The 21,085-nt window shown below is 39.3% G+C and overlaps 1 protein-coding gene across 1 annotated transcript in view; it reads right to left on the reverse strand.

Moving 5' to 3' along the window:
- LOC149288207 (A-kinase anchor protein SPHKAP-like) overlaps positions 1 to 21,085 on the reverse strand; it is a 49,005-nt gene continuing 27,920 nt past the window's right edge. The window contains exons 3-11 of the mRNA XM_089491968.1: positions 14,912 to 14,971; positions 14,016 to 14,150; positions 10,800 to 11,052; positions 6,156 to 9,732; positions 5,368 to 5,541; positions 4,813 to 4,899; positions 3,174 to 3,223; positions 2,335 to 2,519; positions 1 to 144 (exon numbers count right to left, since the gene is read on the reverse strand). Of these exons, the coding sequence (XP_089348094.1) occupies positions 1 to 144; positions 2,335 to 2,519; positions 3,174 to 3,223; positions 4,813 to 4,899; positions 5,368 to 5,541; positions 6,156 to 9,732; positions 10,800 to 11,052; positions 14,016 to 14,150; positions 14,912 to 14,971 (4,665 nt within the window). The remainder of the gene's footprint in view (positions 145 to 2,334; positions 2,520 to 3,173; positions 3,224 to 4,812; positions 4,900 to 5,367; positions 5,542 to 6,155; positions 9,733 to 10,799; positions 11,053 to 14,015; positions 14,151 to 14,911; positions 14,972 to 21,085) is intronic.

Raw genomic sequence — 21,085 nt, forward strand, 5'->3', positions numbered from 1 at the left:
TTATCCCATTTCCAACAGCCAGTCGAAAAAGCTGGGGCACGCTTTGCTCCCCTGCGCCTGCATCTTGCAATGAAGAATCAGGGCACTCCAAATATCTCCCACTTTCCAGGATTTAGCTTGTACCATGCGGGAAACTTCAAGGAACTGAGGAGAGAAAGGACAGGAAGAAGATGGGTCATGGTGGGAAGAAAATGAAAACAAAAAGGCAGAGAAAGGAATAAAAAGGAGTTTAACGTTTCATGAAGTTCAAGGAAAACATGCATTTCTGCAAGAAGGTGTTACAAGATGCTTAAAATGATTATAAATGTCTATTATCGTATTCATCTCTGTAGGACAGGAAGATACCAGCATTAATTGGCTAATTATCAATATGTCAAAAACCTAAAAATCACTCATTAGTATATATATATTTTAGATTTAAGCAATAATTCCAAAAACCTAATCTAGCTCCAGTAATTCAGTGCTGTAGGAATATCCGCAAATGAAGGGCATTTCCTTTTTTAGCTGCCCTCCTCTTGCATTTAAATATCTTCATTGAGTAAATAGAGAAGTCTACCCAGAATAAAGATCTCAGTCTGCACATACAACAGATACATATGGAAATCCATAGATATAAACTGACGCTAACTAGAAAGAGAGCTTTACCAATCACATATACCCTTAATGAAGTGTACATGAAAAACTCATTAAGAGAAGAGCTTCCTATCTAAATGTATTTGCCTGCAGTGGTGATCTATTTAGTTATATTAATCATGGAAAGCTATCGGGTGTTGGTGTCTTGTGCACTGGATTCTATTGGCTTGAGTGTTCATCTTGTTAAGTTTTCTTTTGAGGGAACTAGGGAATTGTGTTATTAAAATATCAATCAGATGGATTAATTCTTTATCTACAGCATACCATCTAAAAGACTTATGAATGTGTTATGTGCTTAAGATTACAACTGATCCAACAACAGATACATCCAAACACATATCAATGAAATCACGATATGTATTCGGATATATCTCCTGAAGGCTAATGTGTTTTCTAGCTACAATAACTACACTTATCCAGGTGAATGGGTGTATGGATACACTTATGAAATATGCACCGATAAACCCACCCACTGGCTTATTAAGTTAAACAATCCCTGTTCTATCTCTTCTAACTTTTAAGGTTTGAACTGAAAACTTTCGCTTCTTCCAGAATGCAACAGAATATTTTGAAACAACAACAGGATATCCAAGAATCCACAATGCGGCTATGATATAACAATACAAACTTTTACTAGAACGTTCCAAATATAAAACAATACAAATAACAGTACAATAACAATAATCCCCACATTAATTGACACACTTACAACAAATACATATATATAAGTTCCTATTTACAATATTCAAACATGCATGTTCATAGTTACCTTCCCTGAGAGCTCCAGGTTAGTGATGTTCCTTTGTCTCTTTACTTTCTCTCCTCCTCTCCTCTTTCACTACCTGTCCCTTGATATACTAGAGGGTCCCAATTGAGTCTACTGGGAGATCCCTGATTGGACCCTTTGGTTGCCGTAGTTACCCTTTGAAGTTATTCCCTTTGGCCAACACCACACCCTGGGGTCTTTACAATCATGGGGCAGTAAAACCCAAAGATCTCCTGACCTGATTCAATCTATTTCATGAGAAAACCTGTCTTTCTTCCACACACCCTTCATCACACATATCAGTGTTGTCTAAACTAAACAAAAGGTTTCCCAAATATTTATCATTCCCGGCCACCTCCCATGCATCTTGATTTAACTAGTATTAACAGAAACCATGATATATATATATATATATATATATATACACACACATACACATACATACCTACATATGCATATCTACACACATGTACATCCATACACCCGCATACACGTGTCCATATACATATTTATTCACACAACTGCTTATAGTGTAACAATCTCTTTGCAAAAGTTAACATTTCTTTAGGCAAGTTGAAGAAAAACCAAGTTTGAAGGCAGGTCCAATTGTCCCCTGGGACAGTTTAAAGTCTTCAAACAAAGCTGACAGATTAATTGGCGTGTATTCATCTGATGCATATAAAATATATTTATAAAACATGCCATTGTATTTCACACGTTAGTATTTGATGCACTCAATCGTATCCTCAATGCATTTTAAAAATAACATCGGAAGCACATTAATTAAAAATAAAGTCTATATGGCTAGTAAAGGCAAACTAGTGAAAAATGTGAAATATACCAGCGCGTCCGTGAAGCGGTGGATCCCAGACCTCTCCAGCAAGTTGAGGATTAAAAGGAAGATTGTATCATACCAAATTAATCCAAAAAACTACCTTTTGAAACCTGTGCTCCTGAGAATTCTTGAAGTAGACAGCAGGTATACCCAGCTCAGATGCTGCAATCCACTGTAATGTTGTGCGAAGCTCAGAATTGTATCGGTCAGACTCCAGATCAACGTTTATGATGCAGATCTCCAGCTGACAGCTAGCTGTACCCACTGATAATCCAGACGTGCATTCTGCAAAAATGCAACACAGAGGGCCTGAGAGTCAAGTAGCGAGTTCTGGATCGGCTTAAGAATTCACATTATGGTTATAGAATGGGGCTTTGCATAGGAGAAACATAGAATTTCACAGCATTCTAGTCTGCTCAGTTTTCCACTGTTGTACAACCTGCTCAGTAAAGTAAAGAACTATTCAGTCCAATACTCTGTCTTCATCCAGCACATTATTATTTTGACTCCGCAGGTGATTGGTGAAGTGAAACACACTCTGTGAGTTCCCTCTACAGGGTCCCCTGTTAATTTAGGTTATTTTTCATAATTTATTTTGTTATTTTTTAGGAAATCATCAACTTGATTTCAATTCCAGTTGAGGTTGGATATCAAGTTGAAGCTGACATTCAAGGTCACTCGAACACAACTGCAACTTGAAAAAAATACGATGAGCACTGACTTTATAAAAACTTGAAAAGTTAGTTAATATTTCAGCTGCATGTTGAGTTGTGGTGCGAAAGCTGCGCCAGGTTGTACAAGTCAAGTTTCTACTTTTGGTGACTCAAAACTTCTGACACTGTCACAGAATTAGGGGTTTGAAATACATAAAGTAATTGTGGACCTTTTGTGTAACCTCTCCCCCACCCCGTGTTCTCATTATTGTGGATAATTTCTCACCATCAGGATTCTCCTGGATTTCTTTGGTCTGGTGTCCTTCTTCTAATTTTCTGAAGAAAAAAAAATGAACAGCAAACACAGTGATTAACAGTTGTATAAAACTACATCTTGAGCATTTGGTATACCCAGTACTCCCATACCCTACTACTCAGTACTGTAGGTCTCCATGTCCCAGTATTTTAACTTGGAAAATCTGGCAGCAAAAACCTGCCTGGGCCTTTGGAGAACACCATCTGATATGCCCGCACATAACACAGGAACCTGCTGCCACATTAGTACATAGAAGGACCAAGGAAACATTATCCAGGTCCATTCACAAAGAAGTTACGTGGTCAGCTGAGTTAACAGTTTACTTGACTGAAAGATTTGATGGAGGTTGCTAGCCCTTCATTGCCAATGCTTGCAAAACAATATTCAATATTCAAGTTGTTAGCAAGTGCCTGAACTTTCAATTTTGTGAGCTTGAGGCAAGGGCTCGCGGGTTGAATGACAATGTACATTACTATGGTTTAAAGAACTTTGTTTTCAGTAATTCATTTTAACCCTTAAAATTTCATGGAATATTTTTTCACATTATTTAGACCAAACAGGTGCTCTCCCAATTGGTCCCAACGTATTACATGATGTCATGGGCCACGGTGATATTAGGAACTATGTGTTTTTATCATGTGTATATTAGTTATGACTAACGTGATCTTTAAATATACTTTACAATACATCGTTTGTCTCTATTCTGAACAAAAAATATTGGGTCTGGGACCCCATATACGTCCTGCTTGCACAATAATGACACCATTTAATATGCGGCTGTTTTCCATTCCGAGTACTGTCCTGCTCAACTACAACTCCGTACTCTCATCGCCTGCTCAGCTCTGTTATGCCTCTATGGGAGGCATGGACACGATTCTGTGCCTCTCTCTTCATCCCCAAGCTTTTTTACTTTATTTTTTGCATGGATCCTTTTCTTAGTCTGAAGATTGTCATTGATTGTTGCTGGATGGACACTTAAAGGAGAAACATCTCTTATGCAAAATTCACAACCTAACATTGCAAGATATTTAACCATATTTACCAATACTGCTACCAAGTTTATTTATTCATGTTTTGTCATATTATGCATTTTTTCCTGTATATGAACCAAATATGTAGTTTTTGTAAAATGTTGCTTACTTTTCGAAATCCACATTATTTCCATCCTGATTCTTTCCCCCCTCTCACTTCTTGAAACCACAGCTCTCAGCCCATTCTCTGATAAATTTTTCACCCCTTCTAGCTTTCCTGTAACACCACAAGGTCTCTGCAAGCCACCATCTTGCCACAGACTCCAACCCGCCCGTGATTATAAGTGGTTAATAACGTACAAGCTGTCTTTCTCAAAATCCAGGCGCACCGGTAACATAACTTCGGCTTCTTCTTGAAGGACTTCCATCACTTAAATTATACATATGTTTCTTTTTTCTTTTACTTTTTCAGGTACAAGTCCGCTATCATGGTATTAATGCATAAAAGTAGAGGTCAATTCCCTTCCTGCCTCTGAATAGGAAACTGTTCTTTAGGCTTAGACATGAGAGGGGGAGATAATAAAATAGACAGGATCTAATTATTTGATTAGGTGACTCAGTAGATAATCTGTACTCACAAATCAGCAGGAATGGCGGGTGAAATAACTTCAAGATAATCCAAGTCTGTGGCTCCCATGCTGCTGGATGTGCTGCTGTTACCTTTGCTGTTTGTGGAGCAAAAAATTACTTTTAGAGGCAAAGACCTAACCCTATGAGTGCCAGAGGGGAGTAAGAAACATGGGACCAGATTAAATTCCCTATCTAGTTTCTAGACACTATTACAGGAAAAAAGAACAAGCGCTTAATTGTTACACAGAAATCATAAATTCAACTCAGCGGGCCCACAGTCAAGTAACAGGCACTAACTGCTTAACCCTGTGTACATGCTTAGCAAGTTACTTTAGGGTTTATTCACTAAAGGGAAAGTTAGCTGGAGAGCTGTAGTTTTAACTCATTGATCTCAATATAAATTATGAAGGTCCAACCCCACTCAGCTTCTGGTACTAGCAGATGTATAGTTAAGTCAATTCTTCTTCAAGGTGTTCTTACACATTGAATTCTACTTATTATAACAGAATACCACAGACTGGAACATAAAATATGGAGATAGGAGTAGTGGACCACACACACACCTGGTGGATCTTTCACTAAGCTGCAAGAAGCTGCTGGTGTCCTCTGGGTTTTCCTCTTCATTTGCAAGTTGAGACCAGCTGCCTGTACTGTCCTCACTGCTGCTCAGAACGATGGGGACATCAGGTTTTGGTTTCTCTTTTAGTGAAACCTGAGTGTTTAGTACCTGCTGAGTCCTGTGCTCAAAGAAGCCACATATTTTGAACTAAGTCAGATGGACTGAGACACTCAGCAGTACTTATACAGTATGCTACCCCAACCTGATTTAGTCAGTATATACAAAGTATTTATTTGTTAACTGTGATTTGAACAGCTCTAGAATGCTTTATATTATGTATTCCATGGTTACCACATTCTTTACTCTCGTCTATGTCATTACTGATGATTTTGGCTGATTAAAGATAGGCTAAGCATGGGAATATATGTTCAGTAGTAAATGTTGCATACCAACTGTCCATTTCTTTCCCTCTAGCTCAGTGGAACTTTGATATTCTATCTATCTATCTATCTATCTATCTATCTATCTATCTATCCCTCTCTCTTTAATAGCCATCAAGTGGTGAGCAAGCTGGCTGTGGTGTGGCACAAGTGGAAGAGGGGATGGACTTGACCCCAGGCACAAACTTTGCAAGATTCCTTGTGTGTGTCTGACCAAAAACAGAAAGGGAGGAGGTGTTTTAGTTGCAAGTACTCGACCACTACTGACATGTAAATCCAGATTGAGCTCATGGCCACCCCAGCTTGCTCAGCTCTAGGCCAAAGCATGAACGAACAGAGACAGTGCTGGTACCTGACACTTGCAGGAGGAGGCGTGATTCTCTCAACATCTTGTTCTGAAGAGACTTTGGAGCAGAGAACTTCCAGAGTGCCCCCTTCCGCATCTTCTTCTGTTGTGTCCCTTTGGTCTGTTTCTATCTGTATCAGCGGGACCCCCCTATGGCCAGCATATGGGCCAGGCTGGCAGACAGAATGAGATGTATTTGTCGTTATGTTTACCGTCTCAAAGCTGTCAGTGTGCTTATACTGAGCTGGGGGTGTACTTTTACAATTAACATTTCCATTTGTTGTGCCATCAAAGGAATCCTGAAGGATAATCTGAGATTTTCCACTTTGAAAAATGTCAGCAGCCAGATTGTTAGCGTAACTGTCCACGTGTGCTGGTGATCCTTTGGGTGATAGGTCTACCTCATCATCATCAGTACTATCTGTTATGATCTTGTTCTTGCGCATTAGTGCCTCAATGGAGTTGGACCATGTTTCATGGATTAACAGGTCTGTGGCTTGATCTGTTTGGCACCTTTGATACAGACAGGAATCTGACTTGCACAGGTTTGTGGAAGAAATGGCACTGACCGGCTGCAGGTGAAGGAAGTCACGAGAACCACTTCTCGAGAAGCCATCTAGAGAGTTTGCTTTGATGGGAGCATTTACGGTTAACCGTGCACTTGAAGATCTGTTACATGGCATGGAAGACTGGCGAAAACAAAATGGTGTGCGTGGTGAGGGAGGCATAAGATTGCTTGTCCATTCGGCAGTTTTCTGGCTTCCTAAAATGTCCTTGTTTTCTTTATCTATTTCCTTTAGCATATATCGGTAGAATTCTTCTGTTATACTTTCTGTACTAGACTGCTTGGAGACGCAGGCTGATCTCACATTCAAGTGGCTGTTTCTCCTGGAGACCTGTTGCAATGCTGAGTTCAGGATGTTGTTTGCATTTTTTCCAGCATAGTAGTCCAACAAAAGTTCAAATTCCCTTCCCTCATTTTCCATTTGGTTGACCATAAATCTTGAAAATTCATCTGTGATGCTTTCACAGCTGGACTGCTTAGAAACTGAACTGGTTCTGCTAAATGGTTGTCCCAACAAGCTTCCCGGGCCCAACGTGTTGAAAAGATTCTTGGCATCCAGATCTTCTTCCGGTATGCTTTCATAACTAGAAGCTTTGCCTCTGCTCCACCTGTCACAGTGTAATCTGTTTCTTGATACATTTTGTCCTTGCCATATGGTCTCTCCCACTGATGACTCTGTTAGATTAAGAATTTTTGAAGCCACTTCATTAGCAAATGCACTGACTGGGTCTGTGGTGTCTTCGAGGTTGATGGACTCGTCTACCACTCTGTTCATCAGTCGTTCCTTCAGCTCGGGATGTTCATCTGTCTTCTTTTTTATTTCACTAAGTCTTGGTGGCCGGTGTCTTCTGACTACTGCTCCACCAGATGACACATCTTTTTTCCTTTTCATTGTTCTGCAAGATGTCATCAGACACTCGCTACCCTTCGCCCAGGCACAAAACCAAGGCTGTTTGCCGTGAGAGTTTTCCAGGCAAACAGCTGCTATTTCAGTGGCCATAGAGACAACAGTTTCTGCTAAATCATCTGCAAAGTCTGTCAAGCAGTAATTATTGGCTGGGTGTTTCAGTGTAATGGCTGCTTGAGAGGGATGCAACATGTAATTATTCAATGTTGATAAATTTGATGGAAAGTCTTTAGATACACTGATATCATAGCACAGCTTTTCCTGGCTTCCAGAATTTATCATTCCTTCCATGGAGCTTTGGTCTTCAGTAGAACATTTACTCTCATCTAGATTAAAAGAGCTGTCCCTGCCTAAAACAACTCTGTGCTCATTATGGCGGCGTCTGTAACTTTCCCTTTTCATGTACTGTTTACTACATGGGTTTTTTGCATTCACTTCTAGTTGGTTGTTATTGCAAATCATTTCTTTTGGAAGTGTATTATCATCGGCCATATCACATTTAGGAAATTTATCTGCACTATGTTCATTATTTTTCTCTGTTGACTGGCTTCCATTCCACTGATCCAATGGACTGTGAGCCATTGATAAATTCATAAAATGATCAAGATGACCCTCTCCATTCTCTGAGATTGCACGTTTGCTTTTATCATCCAGGTCAAAGGGCAAGTCCCCCGACTGCACAAGATCGCTCATCTTCTTGCAGGTAAAATGCATCACATTAAACAGTAGCTCAGTGGTGGTTGCCACAAAAGCACCTTGTGTTTTGGAACAAGCCTGACTGTCAGTACTTTGTAACCTTTGGCTGGCTTCATCTGCAGAATGCCGCAGTATAGCATCTGATAAATTATGGGCCAAATCATGGTTAATAACATCATCCACATGTGTCAATTTGGAAGAGCTTACACTACTCAGAAGCCTCTCATTGATAGATTCTATAAACTCCCCAACATTCCTATATGTGTTTGGACTGGTTAATACCAAAGCTGCTTCCTTAAGCAAAACCTTTGCAATATTGTCTTTGAGTTTCTCCATGCTGCTACCCAATGCAATGCTACAGTGTAGAGCCACTGCTGTAGAGGTGTCAGCTGCTGCCAACAATACGTTGGATGTTGACGGATAAAGGGCTTGCTTTTGTTCACTTAAACCACAAACAGCTACAGCACTTGCCACTTGAGTCATTCCACATAAAGCAGATGGCACAGAATATTCTTCGCCAAGAACAACACTTGGAAATGTAGCTGTTTCTAGAGGCTGTTCCTCTCCAGAGTCTTTCTCATCGGTGTTCTCATATTCTCCTTGTTCCATTTTAAATCTATCAGCAGTGTGAGGGCTGGAGATTGTTCCAATAACTGATGCAGCACACGCCAAAGCCACTTCCAAAGTGCTATGTGTTTGACCGTGAGATACATTCTTATCTGACCAATGTTCTAAAACATCTATAGGATTCTCTTGCTCTTGCCAGTGAGTATCATCAGTCCATTCTGTTGGATTATCATAGCTATCTGGGCTCTGTACTATCACAATTTTGGGAAGCTCATTCCATGGGCGAGAGGCAACAGGAGACTGTACTTTGGACTTGAGCACAGAGTCATTTGCTGAGATACTGACAGCAGCCTCTTTGGTGAAAGTAGTATCAGACTGAGATAGCCTTATGAATGCATCCTGTAAGACACATTCCGCCAGGTTTGTTGCGTACTGACCTGTGGTCGCAGGATCATCAAAAGATTCTGTACAGTCATCAGCATTACAATCCTTGACATGTTGATTATTGGTGTCTTCTGACTTCTTGTTGAGTGCTTCTTCCTTGAACAGCTCATGAACACTTTTGTTTATTTTATTTATACAATCTGTATCACCTGGGGTCCCCGTATGAAGAGAAGGTCTTCTTACATGATGCTCTCCAATACACTCTTTTTGTTGCATGAGCTTCTCAGCATTTGATTCCAATTTGATTCCAGTCATATCCAACTCAATGTCCTGTTCAAAGAGGACATTGCCATCTGTGTGACGACTTTCTGATTTGTCTTCTTTTTGGTTTTGCATCCATTTAAGCTTTTCAATCTGAAAATGTTCTCCTTTGTGTATATTATTCTTGAGTTCTTCAAGAGCATCTAAATTTAAACATACATAAAAAAGTAATTAGCAGAAAACTTTTCTGGTAATGAAGGATTTATATTTTTAAGGGTAATACATGATCACAAAAAGCACTCTACATATTTTTCTCTTTAAACTTCTGTTTGGTTTGACTTTTCAAGTTGGTATTTCAGAAGTGCCCTAAAATTCATAAATATTATAATACTGACATTAAAGAAGCTGTAGAACATGGAATGAAAAGAAAAAATACAGCAAAGGTTCTTGGCATGTGATCTTAGAAATACTCCAATACTAAATACTTGGATCATGTGTCATAATTGCTTTATTTGTTAAAGATAGCAATATATATATATATATATATATATTGTATATGTGTGAATATATGTATTTTCAAATGTATACCAGTCTACATAACACCGAATAAAAGGTGATGAAAATGGTCAAGATGGCAATTTACTGTACATTAATAGGTAACAGCAGTTGTTTTAAGCTTGATAACAGTGACATGACACTAAAGGACAATTTCTTATCTCATTTTTCTACAAAATAGGCTAAGTTTGCCCACTTTGTTATTTTACATTCCGTGTATTTATTTCGTATAGCTCCCTTGCATGCCTGAATATAATATGATTACTGTTTTCAGACAGGCAAGGAGAAAAACCGGCCACCAATCTGACCAAGAAATTATTTATTAAGGCTAGCAGTGACAGCCAGGACTGATTGGGAACTGTATTAGCTTAATAAATATTAAGATGGGTTGACATTTGACTGTGTCGCCTTCTTCAACAAAATGTGCATTTCATTGGCTAAACATAAAATTAACTTGGCATGCAGCTGAGTATCGCTCTGTTTTCCTGATGACCTTCTAAAGAGTTTAATGCACTCATCAGCATATATCAGAATTTGGGGAATTCCTAGGATACTTAAGCCTCCTCAACTCCGAGTGACAGTCCAAAGTCACAAGACCTAGTAACATTTACTTTAAAAGAGAAAAAAAATCACCCTGAAGCCGACCATTGCATGTCCTGCTAAAAATGTTTTTCTGTATATAAGCATGGGAGAAAAAGTAAAATCTTGAGATTACCTCTCCTGTTTTCACCTTCACTGTCTTCCTCTAGCTGTTCAGACGCAGTCAGGAAATCTTCCTCTATAGATGATACCGAGCAGTTTGTATCATCTTCGGCTTGGAGAGGAGAAGTATCAGGCTGCAGGTGACTCTCTTGTGCCAGCTCCAGACCCAGTATAAATTTATTCAGTTCCAAGATTATGCAGCTAGGATTTTTCTCAAAGAGATCCTTCCCAAACTGCGACAAGCAGACATCAGTCGGCCAATGAACCTGGGAAAGGTTGGTACGTACATTAATTAAAACTCCATTCGTGAAAATGTTTTTCTCTTTCAGTTACATAATCACACAAATAATGTTTAGTAACATATTCATTTACACTTTATTATTCTCGTTACAAAAGTCATCAGTGATCCCGCTGAGATAATTAATGAACAAAAGAGGATCTCGCTGGGATGGATAATTTATTGCATTCTTATTCTATCTGCAAAGACTGAAACCTGCTTCAGAAACACTGCTTTATCAATATTATGGGTGTTTGTTCCTCAGTGTGATGTCAATTGCAAATATATATATAAAATTGAATTACTTGGGTAGATTAAGTTTTTGAGCCAGCAGATTAACAAATCTTGTCTGCGAGATGCTGCTTTTTGTTGACATCACAATTATTTTTTGGGGAGTAAAGCCCCTGGTGGCAGAATCCTACCGGCCATCTGTGCCTTGTTTCTATATGTGTTTGCCTGTATATGTTTCTAAATATGTATGTTTTCTTTTAATGAAACTTAGCATCTCGAGTTTAGAGGATCTGCAAGTCTCCCTTACACTACACTAGACTCTGTTACCATCATTGGCAAAAAAGCCAGCCAACGATGGTTGTGAACTGTCGGTTTTCAATGCTGTTACAAACTATCCCCAGTACTAACGTGTAACGTGTAAAGAAAGCATTTGCTATCCTATTCCAATACCTGAAAGTTAACACGTGTTAAATCGGTACATTTCTGGGAGTCATTTAAGACCCACTCAAAGCAGATCTACATGCATGTGATGCGTGATCACAATCACTAAAAATCACAAGTGCATATCGTCCAATACTATGCAGCACGGATAAATTAACTCTTAATGTAACAGCATGTGGAAATTATCCCTTGCAGTGCCAAATAAAAAAAACACTACACTGTTCTTTTGACCTCTATGTCTAAGACTGGAAAAGAATTACTAATACCAAGGGCAGTTTCCAAATTAGAATGGCCAGACGCAATGAAAACTAATAGAATCAAGCCCACCGCGTCTTAGTTTTCCAGACTCTGCATCTCTCTACATATGTCACGATAGAGTGATACGTGTAAAAATGTAAATATGCCATTCCAGCAAGCTGCTTTGAATTTATCAAACTGCAGTTGATGGACATTCCCCTTCAAATGAGACTTCCGATAAATCCCTCTTAGAGTTTGAGACGGTAATAAAACTTCAGCAATCCATAGATCGTAAAAAAACTCATTACAACCCTTTGGTGCCACGCATTTTTTTGCAGCAGGGCACCATAAATTGGATAGATGAAACAAGATAATCAAATGCATGACAATGCACTGGATGACCTTCTGTCCACCATCACACCTGGTCCAGATTGGCCCAGTTTGATGAAGATATCTTGAATCTGAGGCTTTTTCAGAGAAAATATATTTTGCACCTTGATGTGTACACAAGCACACACGCTTTCTCTTGTAAATACAATCAAATGCGTGGGCAGCCTTTTAGCGCTTCCTACAAATATTTCTCAATTGCTTTTTTTTTAATAGAGTAAATATTAAAAATGTGTACTTTATGATTTGTTCCCATGAGAATTATGTTTAATTACGCTAATCAAAAAGATAAAAGTAAAATGGACCTTTTGTAAACATTCTGGGGATATTTATAAAAACGTCTTACCTAATCGGTAAATAAATAGCTGAAGATGATAATGGGCCAGTGTTTAGCGGAAGCTATTTAGGGAATTCACTTTTGTTTGATGTGATGGCTTTAGAGCAGTGTTGCATGTGAAAATAAACTGTAATGGTCTGTTCCGGCGTTCAAAAAATAAATAAATAAATAATGGCATTTATTGACGGGAAATTACGAGGTGTGAAGAATAGATTTTGCTGAAATGGAATAGAACAAATGATTAGATGAAACTAGCATGTTTGTGACAGATAAAGCATGTTTGTGGATTGGTGCACAAAGTAAAGGTTAGAATAAAAAGCTATTGTGTATTCTGCGCTGTATTTGCTGCACGTGGGAGGTATTTTGCCTTTTTAACCCTTCTTTTGCTGCAGGCACATTTGCCTTTTAGAGGTATTTTTCTTTGTAGATGACCGCAGACGTGGGTCAAAGTGGTTTTGTATCACAACTAGCAGAATATCTATGTGTCCTGAGACATGTGTCACCAGGTTTAAATAATAATGATCAACTGATCATCATGCTCATTGTCAGGCCAGATTAAGATTTCCTAGGAATTCTAGGTTTATCTAATGTAGTCTACAGCCCATAGACACAAGAATGCTTTACTCATTTTCATATATAGCCATCCATAGGAAACAAAATCACATTAAAAGTCCAAGGAAAGCATCTGCACCCTAGCAGTCCTTCTAACCACACCGACTGAAGCACTTTGGCCCTTTAATATGTTCGGAGGCATGGCATGATACAGTTTTATAAATGAATCTATATTCTATTATAATCCATATACTCGTGTAAGTAATTGGAGTCAGGCATATGCAATGATGTACAAATGTTTTCATCTTAAAATCTTCAAACATTTTTGCAATCATCAATGCTTTTGCATTTTATAGAGAGCAGCTTTGGTAAAGTATTTAAGATGGACAGCTACATACTTTTTGTAAGCATATGCTGGAAGGGGCAAACGTTACTAGAAATAATTACTTTTGTAGGACCTATACATTTTCGTATAGCCAAGGGGTCACACAATAAAATAGGAGCAACATGCAGCTTGTGAGCAGTTTTAGGATATTTTTAACGAACAGAACTACTACAAGCATCTGTAAAGTGGTCTAAGTGAACGTCTGGTACAGTTTAATGTTAAATGCTTGAAGAATGGTAGGCAAATTGGAGTGGTGTTCCAAATAAAAATGATAAAGGGTGGGTGAGCAATATAAACATGGCTGTCCTGTTTTAAAAAAAGAACATGTTTTGTCACAGGATGATCGGAGGCCATGAACTAATGGGGAAAAAGTTTCACTTACTTGTTGGTTCTCAACGGTTGGCCAAAGTCTCCCCGATGTAAGCCCACTCAACAGAACAATTTCATTTTCCCTCAGTTCTTGTCCTCTCACGGATTTCATTAATTTGGGGAGATCTGGAGATACTTCTGTCAGTTTCTAAACAACAAATGTGCATCTTAATTAAATATATTTTTGTGGACTGCACAGATTATAAAAAGTGTAGAAAATGATTTAAGTGTAACAAATACACCGTTTAAAATGATTTATTTTACACCGACTGAATACATTTACAGCTTGTTCCATTCTCTATGACATTCTCTACAACATGGCATTAATGTTGCCTTTCTGTAACAATTTTTATTTTTTGAGAGTTATAAGAGTCATGAATTTTATGACTTATAACCAGTAGTTGGGTTATAGTGACTACTGCAGCGGGACCCTTTGGATAAGGTTTATTTCTAAGAAGACTACAGTTCTGGTGCTTCTGTTCTCCACTTTCATGATATCCACTCTGCTGTTACCTTGATAGGTAATAAGCAAATATTTCCTTGGAAACAAGAGACCCAAGGAAGTCCTCAAGCCTACTACCTCCTTATATATTGGTTGAAATTGGTAGATTTATATATATATACTTTGGGATTCCCACCATGTTTAACATCAGTTTGTAATCCATTAATGGATGTCTATACTGTCATAACAATCCAGGGATTCCAGGCCTCTTATCAACTATCTTCCTTTGTGAGTTCTCTTTGCTCATAACACATTATTCATACATTCTACCTGGTGACATCTTGTTTTTAATTTCATCTCTCATTATAGTGAATCTGCAATCACAGTTTGGTTTAATTAAATTTATATCCAAACACAGCCTTGGGCTTAAGGTTTTAACTCTAGTAGGGTATGATAAAATGATTTACCTTTTGTAAAGCTGGATTGCTTGAATCCTCCTCTGCAATGTTGAGGCTGACAAAACAAATCTAGAAGAGAAATCAGAGAATGGCTTTGTTTTTTCAATGCTTGCAGGCTGAGAAAGTAGATAATAACACAAGATGTAAGCTCTGAGTGGAAAGAGTTAAATGGAGAGTTCACTCCGCACTATTCTTAAAGTGTACATTTAATGAACAAGCAGGGGAGGACTGACAAGAGGGCCAGGGTCACTATCGCCAAAGTCCTGCTATGATTCAAACTTATGGGAGACTGCCAAATTTCTTGTGTTTTTACTTGCAATCCCACATGTGGCCACCGGGGTATATAAGGTCTCAAACGTTTCTACTATGTCTGGGTCACTACTGTGCTCATGGTATTGGTTTTAGGCCGTCCTCTTAGGCCAGAATGAGATAGTGCCATTTGCTAAAGGATGTCAGTCCTGGCACTTATGCATAGCCTAGATGACCTAAAACAAATGTTGTTTCACTTGGGCAGACAAGGGGCAGAATAGGCTTTGAGTCCTGAGTTAGCTGTGAAATATTAAAGGGAAATGTGTGCCCCCTAAAGAAAAGGTGGATAGGGATGTTTGATACACGTACATGTAGTCAAAGCGTGGGACAAAGCTAGACAGAAAATATTACCATCACTAGTGTCTCACAATGATGTTGCGTTACTATCACAGACTGACACCACAACATAACATTATATGTTAGAATCACTCACTAGCACTGCATTGTGTCTTAGAAACACACAGACACTACAACATAACATTGTATGTTAGAATCAAACACTGACACTACAACATAACATTGTGTGTTAGAATCACACACAGACACCACAACATAACATTGTATGTTAGAATCACACACAGACACCACAACATAACATTGTATGTCAGAATCACACACAGACACCACAACATAACATTGTATGTCAGAATCACACACAGACACCACAACATAACATTGCATGTTAGAATCACACACAGACACTTCAACATAGCATTGTATGTTACAATCACACACAGACACTACAACATAGGACTGTATGTTACAATCACACACAGACACTACAACATAACATTGTATGTTACAATCACACACTGACACTGCAACACTATATTATTTTAGAACTCTACTGTGTAACCCAAAATGCATGTGTTAGAATGCTACCCTTATATTTTATTGTGTGTTATAAAGACACACATTTTGTAATGTTATATATTCCCAGCACTGCTACATTGTGTGTTACAGACTGAGCCACATTAGCATTATATTGTCCTCTGCGCGTCACGTACTGCTCTGTTAGCCACAGAAAAGCTGCCGTTACATTTTATGTGATACAATGTGCATAGATTTAAACATGTGCATACAACTCCCCTGTCATATGTAAAGTGGCATATTGTTACATGATGAAAGCCTCCCCGCGTGTCACATCTCCTGTAAGGTGCTCTGCAATCTCAACCACCAAGTCATTATGCAAATTGTGTTCACCACTTGCTCCGGAAGTACACTTATCTGGTTATTTTTTATGATTAAACCCCATATTTAACATAAAAATGGATATGAACCTTTTTTATTTCTTTCAATATATGCACAGAAAACATGCAAGGAAAGGCTATGTGAAGGAAAATGTGGTAGGTACACAGCATCACCTCTAAGCAGAGTGGCTTATATACCATAAACTGTTAAAAAACCAGGATGTTCACAACAATTACAATGTACTTATTAGGATTAAAAAGATGAATTTAGTTAAAATGCACAATTTCATTTAGATTCTGTTTTCATGCAAAATACCTCACCGTATAATAATCCTAAATAATCCCAATAATCCAAAAACTAACCTACATTTAAAGGGCCCTTGGCATGTTAGCCTTCTAAGCAGAATGAAGATTGATAAATCCTTGATAAATGTTACACATAGAAACACTTTGCAGAGCATGAGGAAACTGGGAGGAAGAGGGCCTATAAACGTATATATATATATATATATATATAGAACATTAACACACACATGTGTGTCTATGTCTTTTTGGGGTTAAATAAGACACATTTTCCCCTCCATACCTATATGTCCCTCCAAAAGGGACCATTTGGTATTACTAGAGGAGGCCGGCGGCAAAGACTGTTGAGGGCCTGTTGGCAGGTTAAATACACATCCCGCTGTTTACACGTATATTATCACATGTTATCGCTAGCGTGGAGATTTGTGACACATGCCTAAGAAACTGGGACAGTCTACGAAATTAAGTGAAACTTTTCATCTTCCCCAAAGCCAATTCCTCTGGCGTTCTGAACTTTTTAACCCCATTGTGTGACACTTGTGGTGGAGAGCGGTGCTTGGCTCTGCCACTTCCTTCCCAGCTCTTCCTGCCGCCATGCGCAGATAGCCCAATCTTTTTCCCCTAAAGAAAGGTGCTTGATGAAAACAGTGTACAGCATTTGTCAGCAGACATTTTTGCAGTAGCTGTATAAACATTTAATTTGTTGACACTGATTAGATTTTAATTGGTGTTCTCTGAAGCTCTCTAACGCCGGGATGGTGCCCTCTCGCCTTCCTGACAATGATCAAATGTTACATTACACTGTTAGGCTGTAATTGTATAACCTCATTTTTCATAGATCTATGTAGTCACTAGTAATTTTACTGAACTTTCAAATCGCTCAAGAGCTGTCCTCTGGTTTAATTTATATTTTCCATAAAAATATTGGAATGTATAATCTTGAATTACCCAAGGTTTAATATAACGCAAATAAATATTAAACAGGTAGAAAAAAAATCTACCAGTCTCTTTGTGTGCTATTCTGCTTTAGTCTTTGGTGCCTCTTTTTGAGTTTCTGGCAAGTCAATGCAAGTTACAGAGCCCCAGAGTAGAATTTGCTGTTCAGTGGTTTTAGGGCCAGATTTCTATATTATGTGCCTATAGGCACAATGTTTATGGCTCACTAAGTTCTGTTTTTTTAAAATTTAATGCGCCTCTAAGCAATAAACTATGCTAGAATGTAACAAACATTTCTACATAATGTCATCTTGGTTCTGGATATAAAAATGCTAATTTTTATATCCAGCAAATCTACTGGAAATCCAAAAAAGGGTAAATTCATTGAATTTATTTTGACTTTAACATTTAGATGTGGCTGCAGGTAGCCAGATACCCCTCAATATAAAAGGTATCACTCAGCTAGCCGGGTCGGATATTCCACAAGCAGAACCCATTTTAGGGGTATTATAAAGGGTTGGCATTAGATAGTGTACTTGGTTGGCATTGCTAGGCATAAATACACTAGGAATGTCATTGCTTATACCTGGGTATACATTTTAACATAACTGACAACTTTTTCTATCAGTTTGTATCAAGGGAATCAGGATACAAATTAGCTACTTTAGCTTAACAGAACCTACTTGTTGAATTACTTTAATTGCAGTTGGTTTGCTTTCTTCTGCATGGACAGAGATTACCATTAATTAAAAGGAAATTACATAGTTACATAGTTACATAGTTATATAGGCTGAAAAAAGACATGCGTCCATCAAGTTCAGCCTTTCCTATACCTATATACTATTGAGCAATGAGCATGACTTCACTGTTTGTTCTTTCTTTTTCATCATGTACAGCCTGCTCTACACTTATAAGGCATGGCAGGAGTTGTAGAAGACGGACACTATTCTTGCCTAAGTTGATGCTTGTGTTTTGGAAGATCACCTTCTTTATGCAGGGTGATGGTCAGGTCACTCACATGATTTCCTTGTAAGATATCTGCATTTAATCAGTTGTGCTGATACTTTAACTTTTACTTTGTGGAATAAGCCCCAAATGTTGTCAAAAATAAAAAAAGGAGTAAGCTATAAATATAGGTGCCACTAGCAGGAGTACAGGTAATTTATTCCACATAACAATGATTTTTTTTTTGCAAATAGATGCAATCTTCTTTTAGCAAACGTCTGCAAGTCGAGATGGACCATCTGTTATTATAGCAAGAGCATCCGTAGTAATACCGTCCTCACTGCAGGGGCCCCAATGACATATGGTGATTTAAGCACTCTGATGGCGGTGCACGTGACCCTCACACTTATTACCTTATTACCAGGGGGAAGAACAATGAGCGTATGCACGGGTGAGGAATGTTAAGATTTTACACCCCTGGAAGAACATTAAAATCGAGAGTTTTGCAAATGCATTAAAATGTGTTAAGGGAGAAGTACTGCTGAACTACCAGTTCTCTAGGAAGGCGTACATTGTGACATATGCTAACTGTTCATATAGAGAGCGAGACATCTGCCTAATGCGCTAAAAGGGGTACATGAACTCTGTGTATATGCTATGCCTTTTCTATAGCTCAAGGCTCTAGTCTTTTTATAGACTTTTTATGTTCCGTTAAAGAAATGCTGGTTTTGACATACACATACATTCAAGTAGCAAATAGTGGAGACCACCAACTGGTATACACAACACCATCCTATGCAAAAGAGTTAAAGCATAATATAAATATTGTGTTCCCTATACTGCTTCCTATAACGTAGATCTTCAGATATTAAGCATATTTTGTACCTGCTGTCAATGTAGAGGCATCTGTAGGGTATGCTAGGGCACCTATACTGGGGCAGTAAAAACTTGAAGTAGCCTGTGGTGGCAGGACATAAATAAAATATTTGTACTGATATATAAACATTTGCAAGCAGTTTGACTGGAACAGTAAACGACGGTAGTTACTACATTTCCCCCAAAACATTTCAGGTGCTTGGTGCTGGGAAGGAAGTGGCAGAGTCAAGCATCTCTCTCTACCACAACCACCCATAGGATAGGGTCTAGGTAATACATCATAGCACATAGTGTGTCACACAATGGGGTTGTAAAGTTCAGAATACCTGAGAAATTGGCTTTGGGGAAGATTAAAAGTTCCCCTTAATTTCCTAGACTGTTGTCCCAGTTTCCTAGGCATGCGTATGTGTGTCACAAATTGTCAGGTCCCTGCCGCAGTACTCACCTTGGTCCCACGCCGCGTCCTCCTTCTGACCCACACCGCCGATATGGCGACGTACGAAGAGGGGTCCGACGTGGCAGAACTGCTCACTCCCCGCCGTTGACAATGCCGCGGTCTTCTTCCCAGCCTGGTGATCTTCAGGACGGCCGGAACACAACTGTGCTCTCTACGTATATACGTCAGTGCTCCCTTATCATTGTTTCATTGGATATTGACCCTTCGCTTTCCTTATCGTGTCTGAACCTTCGCTGCCTGAACCGACCTCTGCTTATCCTGACTTCGTTTACGTCTCATCCCTATCGGTACCTCGCTTTTGATTCATCCACGTCTCCAGCCTTGCATATTGGGCTCCGACTACTAAACCCGACAGAATATCTGAGCCATACCATGGAGCTCGCTGAGCTGGCTGACGTACTGGATAACCTGACACGACAGGTATCCACCCTCACCCAAGCCGTCCATGATCTGCAGGCCCAAGCTGCGGCCCCTACACCTGGATTCCCACAACCACCCCCGGTTGTGCGGGTTGTAAACCCACTCGAGGAACTGACAACCAACCCAGAACCACAGGTGCCCCTGCCAGAACGTTTCACGCGTGACAGAACCAAATATCGGACTTTTATCATGGCATGTGAAGTCCTGTTTGAACTGAAACCTCGCACATATCATTCCAATGCTGTAAAAGTTCGCACTGTGATTGCCCTCCTATCTGGGCCTCCACAAGAATGGGCCCACGACCTCCTACGCAGTAATGATCCATGTGTCTCGACCTGGCATTCCTTTGTTACAGTCATGTCCTCCATGTATGATGACCCGCATCGACAAGAAACCGCTCAGTCTGCTATCAGGGCTTTACGCCAGGGTCGTCGACCCGTAAAAGACTATATCACCGACTTCAAACGGTATGCTGTTGACACACGCTGGAATGAACATGGATTGATCAACCAGTTTCGTTTAGGGTTGTCTGAACCCTTGAAAGATGACTTTGCTCATTTTGGAATTCCGCAATCATTGGAGTCTTTTATCCAACAAGCGATCCAGCTAGACCGACGTCTTAGGGAACGACGCCAAGAAAAAGCCACAACACCTACTGCACCACCGAGATATTCCTCGGCTACTTACTCTCCTTCTGCTTCTCGTTCTCCAGTCCAGACTGAAGAACCAATGCAAATCGGTCTGGTT

Source organism: Sceloporus occidentalis, unplaced genomic scaffold, assembly GCF_023333645.1.
Source record: "Sceloporus occidentalis isolate IW3139 unplaced genomic scaffold, rSceOcc1.0.p SCAF_53, whole genome shotgun sequence".
Lineage (NCBI taxonomy): Eukaryota > Metazoa > Chordata > Lepidosauria > Squamata > Phrynosomatidae > Sceloporus > Sceloporus occidentalis.